The sequence below is a fragment of the Ixodes scapularis genome, unplaced genomic scaffold, assembly GCF_016920785.2.
Source record: "Ixodes scapularis isolate PalLabHiFi unplaced genomic scaffold, ASM1692078v2 PGA_scaffold0__279_contigs__length_252992795, whole genome shotgun sequence".
Classification (NCBI taxonomy): Eukaryota; Metazoa; Arthropoda; class Arachnida; order Ixodida; family Ixodidae; genus Ixodes; species Ixodes scapularis.
The window spans coordinates 13257442-13274166 of NW_024609835.1; the positions used below are offsets into that span (position 1 = coordinate 13257442).

A 16725-nucleotide genomic window follows, 5' to 3' on the forward strand; every position below is an offset into this window, starting at 1 on the left:
AACGTCGCCTGCTACCAGCAGTCGCGAACGAGACAAGTAAGAGGCGAAGAATGATTCAAACAACAGGCGGACACGCTCACAAAAACCTAGAGTGTCGAAGGGGCATGACACCGTAACTACAGAGGAACGGTTACAAAAGCGCGTGTTCATATAACTAACCTGGAACAGTAGAAGGGGTGAGCGTTCCATCTTGCCGGTGTCATGCCCCGAGAAGAAATCGTTGATGGCTTCCTTATATAGGGTCCCGCCGGTTGTAGACGATCCAGGTTGCCAGGGCAGGGTTATCCATTGGTCCAGAACCGGCTGATGTGTTGTCGTGACGGTGGTGAAAAAAGCGAAGGAAGAAGAGGCCATTCCGTTGGCGCCAAGCGTGATGTTGTCGCCTGGCATGCCGAAAAAGAGCAGCACCTGGAACAGTAGAGGGGGTGAGCGTTCCATCTTGCCGGTGTCATGCCCCGAGAAGAAATCCTTGATGGCTTCCTTATATAGGGTCCCGCCGGTTGTAGACGATCCAGGTTGCCAGGGCAGGGTTAGGGTGCCTTCATGTGCGCTTTGCTTAGGGTGGAGACATCTGGCCATTTTGTCTCACACTTTTATTTTTACTTTTTGTTCAGAAGCGCGTGAAAGAACGTGTCCCTGCACGCGCTCGTGGCGCTGACTGTGCTCCGGCGACATTTTGTTTTCGTCGATTTCTTTGTGTTTTACCCGTGAGCGCGTGCTGTCGGCATCGGGTACTACAAAGGGTGGCATCACCCTAAACAGAAAAACATTAAGGCACACTAGGCAGGGTTATCCATTGGTCCAGAACCGGCTGATGTGTTGCCGTGACGGTAGTGAAAAAAGCGAAGGAAGAAGAGGCCGTTCCGTTGGCGCCAAGCGTGATGTTGTCGCCTGGCATGCCGAAAAAGAGCAGCACCTGGAACAGTAGAAGGGGTGAGCGTTCCATCTAACTAATTATTGAGCCTTTACGTTTCCTTCGACGGTATATTTACCAAGCTCAATGGAATGTGAAACTAGAGGCATATTAAACATTCGTCTTATTCAAGCTTAAATATGAAAGTACAGGGTGTTACAAAAGAAAATTTACACGGTCGTTTTTACCGCAAAAATAAACTAGGCATCGCCGAACGCCCATTCTCCACCCAAAGGTAGAGCAAGAGGTCACAACCAGATGCCAAAGTTTCAGCCCGATCCGATTACTTAATCAAAAGTTATAAGTGATTTTCTGAAAATTTCGATAGGAAAATGGCGGCCGACGGAGTTTTCAAACACATGGGGCTCTATGGCACCAGAAACCGAAAACGGGCGAAAATGGGCTCCATTTTTCCATTGAAATTTTCAGAAAATCACCTATAACTTTTGATTTAGCGGATCGGGCTGAAACTTTGGCATCTGGTTGTGACCTCTAGCTCTACCTTTTCGCGGAGAATGAGCGTTCGGCGTTGCCTAGTTTATTTTTGCGGTAGAAAAGACAGTGTAAATTTTCTTTTGTGACACCCCGTACAATATGGCCCCCTCATCTCTCTTATATAACTACTATATTGGAGTCAATTCAAAGCAACCTAAATTAAATTTCTAAACTTGATTCTCCGCGTGCCCGCCTTAAAGTTTCTCGTCTTGTTTTTTTTTTTTTTTTTTTTTTTTTTCAAGCTCTATTACAAGATGTCGAAGCGTAGAAGTGTGGGCTGGTTGGTGATGCATCGGACTGAAAAAAACGGCCCAAACAAAACGACGGATTAGAAGAAAAGTATACACACAGACAAGACGCTAACTTAGAACTGAAATTTCATAAGAAAATCATGAAAGCCGCGAAAAAAAAACCGAACAACCCACCACAACCATGTTCCCATTGGCAGAGATATTCTATCTCTTTTTGATAGAGGGCCACAGAAGGGGTGCTGACACACGTGCCCTCCCCACATCGCGATATGTAAAATGCCTCCGTTATTTCCCTCGTCCTTTTGTTGTAGTGTTGAAGTGGGAATTGTGTATAGCATTCAGCTATCGTGTGGTAAAAAGTATATCGGACAGTCCGGTAGATGCATCAACGATAGACCTAGGGAGCATGCATTAACTGAGAGATCGTCCCCTGCCGGTCATTTGGCGATTCATTGCGTCAGGTGTGGGTGCGCCCTTAAGTTTGAAGATACAACAATATTATGCGACACAACAACAAAAGGACGAGGGAAATAACGGAGGCATTTTACATATCACGATGTGGTATGTAAAATGCCCCACATCGTGATATGTTGTTGTGTCGTATATTATTGTTGTATCTTCAAACTTAACGCCGCACCCACACCTGTCGCAATGAATCGCCCAATGACCGGCAGGGACGATCTCTCAGTTAATACATGCTCCCTAAGTCTATCGTTGATGCATCTACCGGACTGTCCGATATACTGTTTACCACACGATAGCGGAATGCTATACACAATTCCCACTTCAATATTACAACAAAAGGGCGAGGGAAATAACGGAGGCATTTTACATATCGCGATGTGGGGAGGGCACGTGTGTCAGCGCCCCTTCTGTTGCCCTCTATCAAAAAGAGATAGAATATCTCTGCCAATGGGAACGTGGTGTGTGGTGACGTGGGTGTGGTGGATTGTTCGGGTTTTTCTCGCGGCCTTTATGATTTTCTTATTAAACTTCAGTCGTAGGTCAGTGCCTTGTCTGGGTGTATACTCTTCTACTGATCCGTCGTTTTGTTTGCGCTGTTTTTTTTTCACTCCGATACAAGATGTCATCGTTCGTGTTCACCTATCGCAAACAAACCTCCTACATTTCTCTTCATCACTCCAAAAATGTTGAACCTCTATCAGTTTGAATTAATTAATTTTTATGACACATCTCTTGCTCTGTCGAAAACTGACGGGACCCTCTCAGAAACGTTATCACTACAAAAGGTGAGAAATAGTGAAAACTTTAACGCCATCATTTTGTATATTTCTTTTATTTTTTTAAGATTAGAATTATCTATCACGATGTTTAAACCTTAAGACTGGGAAGAAAACCTAAAAATAAATTAGAAAGGGCGGAAGGAAGGTGATAGTCAACCGTGTCAAACTCATCTAACGAAATTTATTTTATACAAAGTTTTTATATCTCTCTCCCAAAGCCTTCCGCAACTTAAAAAAAAATAATAGTAAAGCAAACTTTCTTTATAGGGTGACCTATATTCTAAGCCAGCGCTATTCGCGTACGTGTATTGTTCATCTGTGTGCATTCGGCGTTTGTTGACAAGTAGTGCTTTTTTTTTCTTTCTTTAGACATGCTGCTTTTTGTTTAGCGCTTTCGATCCCCCCCGCCCCCTATCCCTGCCGAGCTGCACTTCCCTGAGCATTGCACCCGGGGCGATCCTCCGCCCCTATCATGTTACGTCATTGTACATACATGTTCGAAGCATACGTTCGAATGAAGCAAACATGCGTAGAACATGACAAATACTTCTGTCCTCATGTCTGCAACGAACACAGAGTACTTCGCGTCATATACGCGCAGTGTGACCGAGGCTTTAAAGGCAGACGACTTTGGCCTTCTATACCTCTTTCCCGTGTTCGCCTAAGCATGTCTGCCTTGGTCGCGCAGCTTGCCGCCGTGGCGCAACGGAGCGTCTTCACCATTGTGCCGCGGTGCAGTGCGGAGAAAGGCGCTGCGGGTTAATGGGAGGGAGGTCTGGCCGGCCAGGAAATGATTCGGGGAGGTGGGGAAGCGTGGCGGCTGAGCTGAGCGACGCCGGAGCGGGAGGGAGACCGCGAGAGTCGCGAGAAGAGGCTGTCTTGCCCAACGAACCGTCGCGGATGAACAAGGAGGCAGAGACTCCGAGGCGCCAAATGCCTGCATGGCGACGTCTTATTATTCCACTCCCTTGCCATTTCTTTTCTCCTCCATATATATATATATATATATTTTTTTTTTGCGTTCTTGCTTCGGTTTTGTCACTTCATTGCTAGATATTTCGGATAGTCGGCGATAGGCACTAAAGGGCTTTATATAGAAGTTTGTTTTTAATGGCTTATTGTTTGTTGGGCTTTAGTTCATAAAAATGGAAGCCGTTTACGATTCCCTGTAACGCCGGTTAGAGCGCAGCTCTTGAGGAGGAAGATGGAAGCGTACTGAGGGATAGGTGACTCCTTGAGGTCACGTGACCTAAGGGGGCTCGCGTAACGTCGGGGGGGTCACGTGACCTCGGGGGTCGCGTGACTTCAGGGAGGTCACGTGAACTCGGGGGTCACATGGCCTCAGTGAGGTCACGTGGCCTCAGTGGGGTCACGTGGCCTGAGGGGGTCACGTGGCCTCAGGGGGTTACGTGATCTGAGGCGGGTCAAGTGACCTGAGGGGGGACACGTGACCTGAGGGGGTCACGTGACATGAGGGAGTCACTTGACCTGAGGGGGGTCACGTGACCTGAGAGGGTCACGTGACCTGAGAGGGTCACGTGACCTGAGGGGAGTCACGTGACCTTAGGTGGTCACGTGACTTCAGGAGGTCACGTGACCTCAGGGGGGTCACGTGACCTCGCGGTTACGCCGACGCCGACGGCGACGCCGACGCCGACGCCGACGCCGCTCAAGCCGGAAACGGGCTTCTAAGAGCTGCGCTCTAAAATGACCAGTTCTAAATGGCAAACAGTGTTGCGCAGTTGCCACTCCGGAGTTGGAATCATTCAGGAATCATTCAGTACTTTCACAACGCCGGAATGGAATGGGAAATAAACGGAGGCATTGCTGGGTGGAATGGAATGGGAATGGAATTAAATCCCTTTTGCCCGGAAAGGAATGGGAATGGAAAAGGCTCGGTTATTTTGCGAGCTCTGTCGATTTTAATCTAGGGCCTACGGGCTGATGGCGCAGTGCGCTAACGCATGGTAAGTGGCTCTTGAAACAGCATTATTGCACTGGAGGTGATTGACGGCTTGATTGTCTTACTGGCTTATCCTCCTCAGAGGGGGAAAATGGCGCGCCCTCAGTGAAGCAACCATTCGGAATACTTGTAGACAGATAAGGTGTCTTTCATGGCATCGCGAAACGCGACAGAGTGGCTGTTGCAATCATGCGCGATTAGAATGTAGCTCTTAGCCAGGGTATTGGACGGAACCCGAACCGAAAACAGGAGCAATACCGTTTTTTTTTAACTGAACTAGAAACCAACTGTAACCTGTTGTATACTGGCAAAGAGGGTATGCCAGTAGGCGGCGACGGCGCAAGCTCGGCGCATACCACGCTGCCAGAGCTCGCGCAGTGCTCGCGATCGGCTCGGACTGATTATTAAAAAATGGAGCCTTTCATCTGGAACGACCTGGTCTCGGCTCTCTCGTTCGCGATTTAACATTGGCGACGAGGATACTCAGTTGTCTATTTGGGACACCACATTTCCGCACAAGGCATACAGCCCACACAAAGCAAGGTCAAGGCAATCACAGAAGCGCCAGAACCTACCAACGTGACGGAACTTAAGGCTTATCTCGGAATGCTGACCTTCTACGGGAAGTTTCTGCGCAATCTAGCTGACACGGCGTCGCCATTCTACGAGCTCCTGAAGAAAGGACATCACTGGAAATGGGACAGCAGCTGCAAGAAAGCCTTCCAAGTGACAAAAGATCTGCTAGTCAACAGCTCAGCATTGGAATATTATGACGTAGACAAACCGATCGGGGTTGTTTGTAGGGCTGGGCAAATGATCGATTAACCTACCGATTAATCGATTAATGCTTTAATCGCGATTAAATTTTTTAACTGGTTAATCGGTAAAATTTAGACGAACCAAAAAAAACTCAAAATTAAACACTTCCATAACGCAGACGTGGACGAATACGCCTGTACGAAGGGTGACCTTTAGGTCAAATTTTAGAACAAGGTAAACTGTACAGGGGCGATATTTTTATAGCATCCGATTAAGTACAGAGGTTACGCATGTCCCCGGCCATTTCAACGTAGTTCGAGTGTCTGTTTAGCGCAGTAGAGATTATTGTGAACAATGAAAGGAAGCCGCTCTTTCTAGAGAATATCAACGAACATCTTTGCCTCACGCGGCAAAAGTAATATTTAGCGAAAGGTCTCTGATACTCTTCTTAACTACATATCGAGATTAATTCATAATCTAAGTTGTACATTGCACCGTTTATCACAGATTCAGCAAAAAAAAAAAAACTTTTTTTAATATTTTGCAATGAAATAAACGAGACCGATTAATCGATTAATTAATCGATTAAAGGGTGGCGATTAATCGGGTTAAAACTTTTAATCGACGCCCAGCCCTAGTTGTTTGCGATGCATCAGCCTACGGTCTTGGAGCTGTTCTGTTCCACAAGACGTCAGAGGGTGCGGAAAGGCCTATTGCCTTTGCGTCGCGAGCATTAACACCCGCGAAAAAAAACTACGCTCAAGGAGAAAGAGAGGCCTTGGCTATCATATTTTGCCTCAAACGATTTCACCGTTATCTCTATGGAAGATTCTTCACAATATACACAGACCACCAGCCTCTCTTGGGAATTCTGTCTCACGACAAGGCCGCTCCAACCTTGGCCGCTGCTCGAATGCAACGGTGGGCGTTGTTTCTGTCAGGCTACAACTACCGACTCTGTTACCGACGTGGCAAGGACAACGAAGCAGCAGACGCGCTCTCACGTCTTCCTTTGCCTGGGTTGTCGGAAGACGCAGAGAAAGAGTGTTTGGCGCTCTTCGATGCCACACCCATAACTGCCATGGAAGTAAGCAAAGCCACCTCAGTGGATCACTTGCTTAGCCGAGTACTGCACTTCACACTGCGAGGGTGGCCAACGTCTGAACATTCGACAGAGGTGCAGCCATTTTATGCTCGTAGAAGTGAACTCTTAGTAGAGGAAGGTTGCCTGACATGGGGGCTGCGTGTCATAATACCGACAACACTTGAAAGTACAGTCCTCTCCTTGCTACACGAGGAACGCCCCGGCATGTGCCGCATGACGATGTTAGCACGAGGATTCGTTTGGTGGCCGAACCTCGACAAAGACATCGAAGAGGGTGTTCGAGGCTGCAAGGTTTGCCAAGTTATTCAGGCAGACGCTCCGGTCGTACCTCTACATCCATGGACGTATCCACAAGAAATCTGGCAACGCATCCACATTGACTTCGCAACCATGAATGACGTCAACTTCTTGATTATTGTGGATGCTTATTCTAAGTGTCTGGAAGCATACCTCGGCATTCTCACTCATGAGTGCGATCACTCACGATCACTCACGCTCACCGTCAGATTTGAGGTGATCGTGAGTGAGGCCGCGAGTCTCGGAAAATTGTGAGTGTGAGTGTGAGTGTGATCGTGAGTTACGTGAACTCATGAGTGTGAGTGTGAGTGCGAGTCCTGAGAACTGATGAGCGTGAGTCTGATCGTGAGTGTGATCGCGAGTTCTGGGAACTAATGAGTGTGAGTGCGAGTGTGAGCCCTGCGAACTCATGAGCGTGAGTTTGATCGTGAGTGTGATTGTGAGTTCTTAAAACTCTTGAGTGTGAGTGTGAGCTTGAGCGCTAAGTGAAGTACTCATGAGTGTGAGTTTTGAGGTCTCTTGAGTGTGATTGTGAGTTTCGAGGGTCATGAGCATGAGCCTGAATCAAGACGTGAGTCTTAGGGTGGATATGAATTCGGTGATCGCATTAGTCTGCGTGATGACGTGAGCCTGAGGACCATGGCCATGATGAGTCGCGGTGAGCGCTGGTATTATCTTGGCTGGGTTGGTCAAGTGAGCTCCCGGGCCGTCTTAGTGCGCGAAGAGACGCTCGCTTCGCAACTACTGCGTGGGGTTCAGGCCGTCAGGGTTGGTTTGGGTGTCGCTCGCCTGCTCCTTCGCCATGTAAGCGCGCCGGTTCCTGTGGAGGGCGGAGTAGGGGGAGGGGGGGAGGTGCTTGTTCCTGCAGGCTCCTTCTTGCCAGCGCCCTCCGCAATGTCTCAACCAGCTGTAGAGGGCAGAGGGGGTATGGGGAGGGGGGGGGGGGGGGGGGGGGGTTCGCTTTCGTCTGCCCTCGGCGTTCGCTCTTCGCTTCACGGCAGGCGGCGAGACGCCAACGGTCTGATGGCGCCTCGAGGCGGCGCGGTAACGTCGGAGTTGGGGGAGCGCTCCAAACGGTTAGCGCCCCTCTCTCTATGGCATAGAAAGGTTCGTGTGGATCTTGTTGTCAAGAAGGCTCCTGTTGTCAAGTTGGTGTCAGTGGGCACAGAATTTTATGATTGCGTAAGCTATAACGTTCGCACGGCTGCAATACAATTAAATGACTCGCATGATCCTCATCAGCACCCGGAATTTTATTTTTTCCGCGCACCTCAACGTACCTTTCGCAAATGAGTCATCACTGAGGAAGTGCAACAAAGGCGGTGTCATGATCGATCGAAGCTTCGAGTGAGGTCTTTCAAATTGTGAGATATCATGCTTTTAAGTGTCGCTTGGGGCAAGATGGCGCAAGTGCATGATAGCCAGCCGGCAATGGCCAGGCGGCGCCACGAGAGTGCTGCATTCAGCGCCACAAGCGGAGGTGTCTGTTAATGGGTCGGCCAGTCTGCCCGTCGGGCCGTGGCGAGCAGCGGCGACCCCGATTTCAGCAGTCCCCGTGTGCATGTGCGTGCCATGTCCCTGTTCATTGTATGCGGTTTTTTAAGATCATCGGGAGCCTTGATAGGTCGAAGTGTTTAGAGCATAATCTGAAGTTGTCATTTGGACACCAGTTTGAACTGTCTTCGTGCACTTGCGGGGTCGCTCTATAATAATCGCTGCCCGATCGGTCTGTGATTCGCTCGTCTACCAGGAAGTGACACAACACAACGAGAAGGCAGCGAATGGGTTTACTGTATTTCCCGGTTGCCCGTCTTCGAGAGCCGGCAGTCCGGACCCGCCGACCCTAGATGTCACCTGTCGTTCATAGCTCGCAGTCGCAGTCCGTGTTCACGCCTGCGGATCGTCCTTCCCACGCACTGCGCACGCTAGCTGTTCCGGGCTATCACAGCCAGAGTTTCGCTGCGGAACCACTCCTGGACCGTCATGGCCGAGGCCGATAAGGGTAGGCTCGCCGTTTCCGCCGGTCCTGATCCGAAGTTCACTGGTGGAATGCTCCGGGGACCGACATGAGCCGGACCAGCCAGAACGGCTCTGTCGTTCCTGCCCGGCTACAGCCTCGTGCAGTAGGCTCTTCCTCTTTCCTCGCCGGCTGGCCCCCGCTCGCGCCTCGCTCGACCGTCCTCTTCTCCCGACGCCCCCACGACGCTAGAATAAAATGTGGGCAATTAGAACCAAACTCTGCGTGCTAGAGAACAGTGCACAAGCCTGGTGTAAAAAGGCGACAGGCAAAAAAGTGTGCGTGGGAGAAGGATATTTACGGCTTCGCATGAGCTTTTCCTAGAAAAAAAAAAAAGTGCATCCTGTTTTCTGCACGCCGTCACATTTGTTACCAGACTCAGCATTAAATTTGGTATCCGAAACAAACAAAAAATTGTTCTACGAAAATCCACTACAGTATTTGAAAACTTGCATGCTTAAAAGGTTTCGGTTGCGACCGCGCGTGCCGAACGGCGCGCGCGGTCGCAACTAAATGCACGCTTACAACTACGAGTGCCGGAACAGGTCGAAGGGCATCTCGCTTGAAGACCTGATCGCCTGATCCTCGACGTCAAAGCGAAGCAACAATCGGCCCGATTTTTTTCTACTGTATTTCTCTAAATGGCTGTCTCAGAGACTCGTAAAACAAATTGTATAAATACGTTATTTTGCAAAAGGAGTCTGTCAGACCACTTTCCAAGCCTGCATATCTATTTTCGTTCACTTCAACAATTAATGTACAATTCACTTACTTGATGCATCGCACTCCAGTAATCCACTTTGTCGCCGTGTCGCTTCCCAAGATCTTAAAGGGAAGAGGTAAAGTCTGACGCTTGGGTAACCTTCGCGACTGTGGCAGTCTTTCACGCAGCAGTAGCGGCGTTTATTTTTGGGGGAAACTCTAGGCTTAGGAGAGATGTCACAGGAACCCGGAAAGGTCATAGAGACGTGAAGTTGAGACTTATTTTTACGAAAAAAAAAAAAAAAAGCTCACGCCGATCCAAAATGCCACGTTCCCACGTGGTTTCTAAATGCGCCGCCCGCCCGCAGTGCTCGCGACCCGGGCCACCCGGGCCCCCGGGCCGTCCTAGACTACCCAATTTGTTTTATTTTTCAGTCACTAGATGGCGCAACGTGTAGTACCAAGCTGCATTGCTGGTCGCCTATGGGCACACAGCAAACTGTGGAAGCTACGACTCAGTGGGCGAATTAGAGCGTCGTATAGAGACAGGCATCTAGAATGGACGCCTGTGAGACGCTGTCACGTGTTCCACTCCAATAAATCTACTGGCTCATTGGGATTCGTAGAATTAGCCGTGTGCCGTTCGCCTCCGATGACGGAGGCGTGCGGTGGCCGCAACGTCGCGGCGCCTGCCCCACGGCCACGGCCGGGGTGCCGGCGCGCCGGCTCATCGCGACTCCGAGGCGCCAATCGCCCGGGCTTCTCGGGCTCCGTGCATGACGCTGTGCTCTCCGGGTCCATATCACATGAGCGAATGACATTTTAGCGAACAGCGACATTTGAGCGAATCGACGTTTTAGCGAATAACGGGGGCGCGCGTTAACCCATCCGCCGCGCTGCGCTTTCGCCGCTTCGCGGCGACAGTCTGCGGCGGCTCATTACAAAAATGGGAACCCATTTGGCCCACCCGAAAACGCCGCTTCGCGGCGGCTGACTATTCGCTAAAGTGTCATTCGGTGAAACGTGGGCGTTCGCTAAAACGTCATTCGATCAAGTGAGTGCCTCCCATCGTGGGAAGGCATATGACACATATCGCGATGATTCAAGCCCGTAATGAATTTTTACAATGGTGTAGCAGAGGGCTAGATTGATCAGCGGGTCGTTGAAGTGCGCTACTGCGTTGAATGAACACTTGTTAACCGAGCGACAGAGAATCTGCCTCGAACCGATGGTTACAGAAAGGCCGCGGGTTTGATAATTATGCAAAATAACTTATATTATCTCTTGTGAATGTGCAACTAAATGACTAGAGAAACCGTCTGTCAGTATTTCCGCGAGCTATAAAAAAAAAAACAAATACCGGTCAACTTCAACTTCCCGAATGTGCTGCTAGTTTCCGGGAACTAAATGCGCGAAACAATGGTAAATATTGTATTTAAAAACACCGCCAAGTTCGATTTTGATTTTGATAGGGGCGGACATTGTGCCCGTTAAGACACCTTCGATATGTTATCTTACAATTAGAATAGGGTTCAGGCAATGTTGACAAAGTCATAACCTGTACTGACGCTTGTGTGCCGTACAAATCACTTAATACCGGGCTAGTATTTCTACTCGTGGCGACACCTCGAAAAGGCGAGAAGACCGATTTTCCGTGACGTTCATGCGTAACATCAGAGTAGGCTCGTAAAGGCCGGTTCACACATCTGCGTTCCGAGCTACAGGAACGACAGAAACGACACTAACGACATGACACCGGGACAACCGTGACACATTATTGCTTGACAAAGCTGCACATTACATTGTGAGGGTACGGATGACAGAGGCAGAGTTAAACGTTACTTAAAGAGTTTAATAACGATGGCAAATTCATACGGCGGTTATGGCGGGAACATCGCATGGCGGGAGCATCGCCTAGAGTTTCCCTGGTTGGGCCAGGCTTGGCTTTGTGAACAACAAGATGTCGGCAGGTGGCGCCAGTAATGAGCCTGCTCACATCCGACTCCCTCTTAATAGGACCAAGGCCCTTTGGTCCCGAAGCTTTCATTCAGAAAGGTCGTAATCTGCCAAGTAGTTGGGCAGGCGTCGCACTCGTTGGGTCCTCGAGCTTGGACCGGGGGTTGCAAGTTCTGTGTTGACACTAGGCGTTGGTCCGGTTGTTACGGGTTCTGCTTCGGCACTGGCTGTTGGTCCGGTTGTCACAGGGTCTGGTTCGGCACAGGCTGTCGGTGCGGGTCGCAGATGGGCAAGGAGGGTAGGGTCAACGTATGGAGGACGGAATACCTTGAGCTGGCTGGAGTGCGCAACTCTCTCGTCTCTTGATGAATTGTCGGCTGGATTAGTTATACGGCGAATCTCATAGGTGACTGGAGTCTTCTGTGCGATGATTTGATAAGGTCCCTTGTACGTTGGAGCAAGTTTTGTAGTGCCATCTGTGATTGGTTCTTGACGTCGAAGCCATACATGCTGGCCTGGTGTAAAGGTGACATGGCGATGGCTCTCGTCATAGCGACGTTTCCGTCGTTGCTGAGCTTGCTCAGAATTCTGTTGCGCTTCACTGCGGCGTTCTGAAAGGTCTAGAAGTCTTGCTTCTAGGGTGGTGGTTCCAAGGCGTCGGAACTTCTCCATGGGCAGTTTGGGCACATATCCGTGCAGCAACTCAAAAGGGGAAAACTGTAAAGTTGCATTGACGGCTGTGTTCACAGCGAAGGCTGCGGCGCTTAGTTTCTCTTCCCAACGTGATGGCTCTGCGTTGCACATCTTTCTCAGCACCGAGACGAGCGTTCCGTTACTTCTCTCGACAAGCCCATTGCTTGCCGCACGGTAAGCTACCAAGAAGTGTTGTCGAATACCATGAAGAACCAAAAATCGTGTGAATTCGCAGGACTCAAAGGCACGGCCATGGTCAGACAGGCAGTCATCAGGCACACCGTAGTGGTAGAAGACTGTGTACAAGTGCTGAATCACTTCTTTGGTGCAAGTAGTTGAGACGGCACCTGGCACAATGAAACGCGTGGCAAAGTCTATAACGTTCAGAATGTACTTGCCACCATCGCTTAGAGGCATTGTAACGTGGTCCAGTGCAATAGTGCTGAAGGGGACTTCGGTTGTCGGCATGAAGCCCATTTTCCCAACGTTGCGTGTGGTAGGGCGGTTGTTGACCTGGCATGTTTGACATCCGTCAACGTACTGGGTCACTGTTGCAGTCATTTGTGGCCACCAATAGCGGTCCTGCAGTTTCTTCAGTGTGCGCTTTGCATCCATGTGGCCGCTGTTATCGTGAGTCAGCTCAAGCACAGACTGACGCAACTTGTGGGGCACAACAATTGTGTGCACGGTTGGATGCGTGCGACGATACAGGATGTCATCGATGACGACAAAGTCCTGCCTTGCTTCATCGTCGGTCAGCAGTCTCTGATGTAGGGCAAGGCACTCCTCATCTTCTTGCTGAAGTTGGCACAAGGTCACCATGGGCTCCACAGTGGCACAGGAAAGACGTGACAGCATGTCTGCGACAACATTTTGTTTGCCTGGTTTGTGTTGCACAGTAAAATCAAACTCCACAAGGTCCATAGGCATTCCCGTGAAGCGACGCGACGGCTTGAAGTTGGCCGTCAGGCAGGCGACTGACCAATTATCAGTCAGTAAGCAAAACTTCCGGTTAAGGAGGTAGTGCCGGAACTTCTGGGAGATAGCCCAATGAACAGCCAAGCATTCCCAAATGTTGCTGTGCAAGTTCTTCTCAGTGGCTGACAAAGCTCTGCTAGCATACTCAATGACCACCTCATTGCCATCCTGGAGTTGTGAAAGGACAGCACCAAGTGCCACAGCTGATGCATCCGTGGTCACCGTAGTCGGCGCTGAAGGATCAAAATGCCCGAGAACAGGAGCAGAGGTAAGCGCTTGGCGGAGAGCTTGAAATGAAGATTCACAAGCAGGGGTCCACTTAAAGGTTCCAGTCCTGATGATGGTCTGGAGAGGAGCCGAAACCTTGGAGAACTCGGGGATAAACCGTCGGTAAAAGTTTGCAGTCTGCAACCAGGACAGGAGAGACTTGGCAGTTGTCGGTGTGGGTATCTTCAGGATGGCTTCCACTTTTGCTGGGTTGGGTCGTTTCCCTTCTTTGGAGAGGACGTAGCCTAGGAACGTCAATGATGGTACAGCGAACCGGCACTTAGTTAGCGAAACTTTAAATCCACTTGTCTGTAGCAGTGCGAGGACTTCTTCGAGCAAGTCGATGAACTCGTGAAAATTGGTGGCAAAGAGCAGGACATCGTCCAGATACACACGAACTCCACACTTGGGGTGTCGGGATCGAAGCTGCTCGAAGACTGCTTGCATGGCTTTTTGAAATGTGGCAGGGGCATTTTTGAGTCAAAATGGCATTCTTGTCCACTGGAACGTGCCACGATGCGTAATGAAAGACGTCTTGAGCTGGTCTTCCGGGCGCACTCGTATTTGCCAGTAGGCAAACCTCAGGTCAAGGCAGGCGAACAGCGAGCAACCTGCTATGTCGTCCATAATGTCCTCGGCACGGGGAAGCGGCTGAGCGACACTGATTGTCTGCTTGTTAAGTGGGATGTAGTTTACACACAGTCGTTTCTTGCTTCCACGAGAAACAATGACAATGGGGAAGGCCCAAGGGCTAGAAGACGGCACTATGATGCCTTTCCTCAGGAGCTCATCAGTTTGCTGCTCAATAAACTGTCGGTCATCAGCAGCATACCGATACGGTTGCCGACTGTAGGGTACAGCGTCTGGAACGAGGTCAATGGCGTGCTGTGCTCCTTCATAGAGTCCCAAGTCGTTGTCGTCTGTAGCAAAGAGAGCAATGTGTCGCTGCAGGACATTTTGAATCGCAGCAGACTCTTCTGGCTGTAGCTCTGTGCCAATTTGGGCTTCGTTTAGAATAGAACTTGTCTTGTTTCTCTCGAAACTGTTCGGGCTACATGTTTTTGGAGAATCACGCTCTGGCTGGGACGACTTTTCATGGCATGCCAGAGCCAGCCACAAGGGCTGGTTGTCATCTGGGAGAGGCTCGAGTTGGAGACCACCTGTCGAAGGGATAGTCGGTGCAAACGGGGAAGAAGTCAGGGTGTGGAGAAGGACAGCGTTCGACATCCTCGGCAACACCTTCTCCTGGCACAACAAGACGGCACCTGAGCTGGGGTGGCGAATTTCAGTTGGATTAGGCGGCCTCACAACAAGTTCTGCATGTGCTGCTTCGAACCAGTCCTCTCCGAGGATCAGAGGCAGGGGGTTGCGCGCAAGTACCATCACCTCCACGACGGCAGAGATGGGACCAACGGAGATGCGAGTGCACAGAGTACCAGTTGGTACAACTGTGCTGCCACCAACGACAGCAATGGGTGGCTTTGTCCATGGTAGCAAGCTCAAGGTTCCGATAAGCTCTTGCGACAGTATGGTCAACTTAGACCCACTGTCAGGGAAAGCGTCAACCTTGCCGATTGTTGGGACATCGGCTTGGACTACAGCACACTGGACCATTGAGCCCTCAAGTGGCTCAGAGTTTTGGAGGCAGGACATGGCAGGGGCATTGGTCTTGAAGCTGGCTGGCTGCTGATTACGTGGGGTCCTTGCAGCGGTGCACTTGGCGGAGAGGTGACCCAGCTGCCGGCAGTTGTAGCACACAGCCTTGCTCAAATCTTGGCCGGGGCGATGGGCGGGAGCTCCGTGTTTTGATGTGATGGCAAGGTATCGTGCCTCCTGCTGTTCTTGTGAAAGAGACGAAATGCGCTGTGGTATGGCAGACACACGTTCAGCTCGATTTGAAGATTGAGTAGAGGAAGGCGTTGCGTGTGGTTTGGCAACTGGTGGCCTTGCACTTTCAGCCTCCGTGCGGTTTGACCTTAGACGAGAATGGCTTAAAGTCTGGTCGAGTCGTGTTACAATGTCCATGTATGCAGGGACCGTCGCAGGACACTGCGCTGTGATGGATGTCGCTAGATGTTCGTCATTGATGCCTTGAACAGCATACTCTATGCGCTGAGCATCAGTCAGCACAACGGGGCATTTCGAGATGAGTTTTAGTTTTGCCAGGGAATAGTTGACGAGGCTCTCTGCAGGCGACTGCACCAGAGCGGTGACCTTGTGCTGCCACTGCAGAAGCGTAAGGCGATCACCGAACTGCGCCTGGAAGGCGGCCTTAAAGCTGTCCCAAGTTAGGCACTGGCGTCCAGAAACAGCTTTCCAGTTAGCGGCTGGGCCTCGAAGCTTGCCGAGAGCGACTGCGAGAAGTGTCGAGGGCTCCCAGGAAGCCAGTCCTTGTGTTCGCTCCAGCTCCTCGATCCAATGGCGGGCCGAAATACCTCCATCGCCGCTAAAAGTTGGAAGCGACGCGGACAAGTCCGGCAGGGTAGTCACCTGCACAGGGGCTGGTGCACGTTGAGACACGGTCAGGAACTGCTGCAGCAAGCTTGTCAGTAGCTGCGTGGACTGCGCCGGGTCAAGGGTCGGGAGAGGCGATGACTCTTGCGGGCCTTCTGCGGAGGCCGCCGAGTCGGGAAGAGGCAGGGTCGATGGCGGTGGCGGGGGGCTTCGGGCGATGTCGTCCAGGAGGCGGTGGATGATTTCCTCTTTGGATCCGGCGACGTCAAGTTTGCAACGAGACAACTCGTCGCGAAGGTATTCCGCCGTAAAACCGGCGAGGTCGCTTGGCGTGGCTTCAGCCCAATTGACAAGAGGCATGGCGGGCGGGCGGGCGAGCGGGCGAAACAAAAGATGCGACTCGTTCTTCAGGCGAGTTAGGCAGGCGGTGCGGGCGGGCGAGTGGCATCCAGGCTCCTTGACATGTCGACTGCGCCAAATGTGAGGGTACGGATGACAGAGGCAGAGTTAAACGTTACTTAAAGAGTTTAATAACGATGGCAAATTCATACGGCGGTTATGGCGGGAACATCGCATGGCGGGAGCGTCGTCTAGAGTTTCCCTGGTTGGGCCAGGCTTGGCTTTGTGAACA

At 50.8% G+C, this 16725-nt stretch overlaps 1 protein-coding gene across 1 annotated transcript; it reads right to left on the reverse strand.

Annotated features, from left to right (window-relative positions):
- Positions 1-14120: 14120 nt before the first annotated feature.
- Positions 14121-16454, reverse strand: LOC120846885. The gene has a single exon (XM_040218790.1). The coding sequence runs from the start codon at positions 16452-16454 to the stop codon at positions 14121-14123; it is 2334 nt and encodes a 777-aa protein (XP_040074724.1).
- Between the last annotated feature and the right edge of the window lie 271 nt (positions 16455-16725).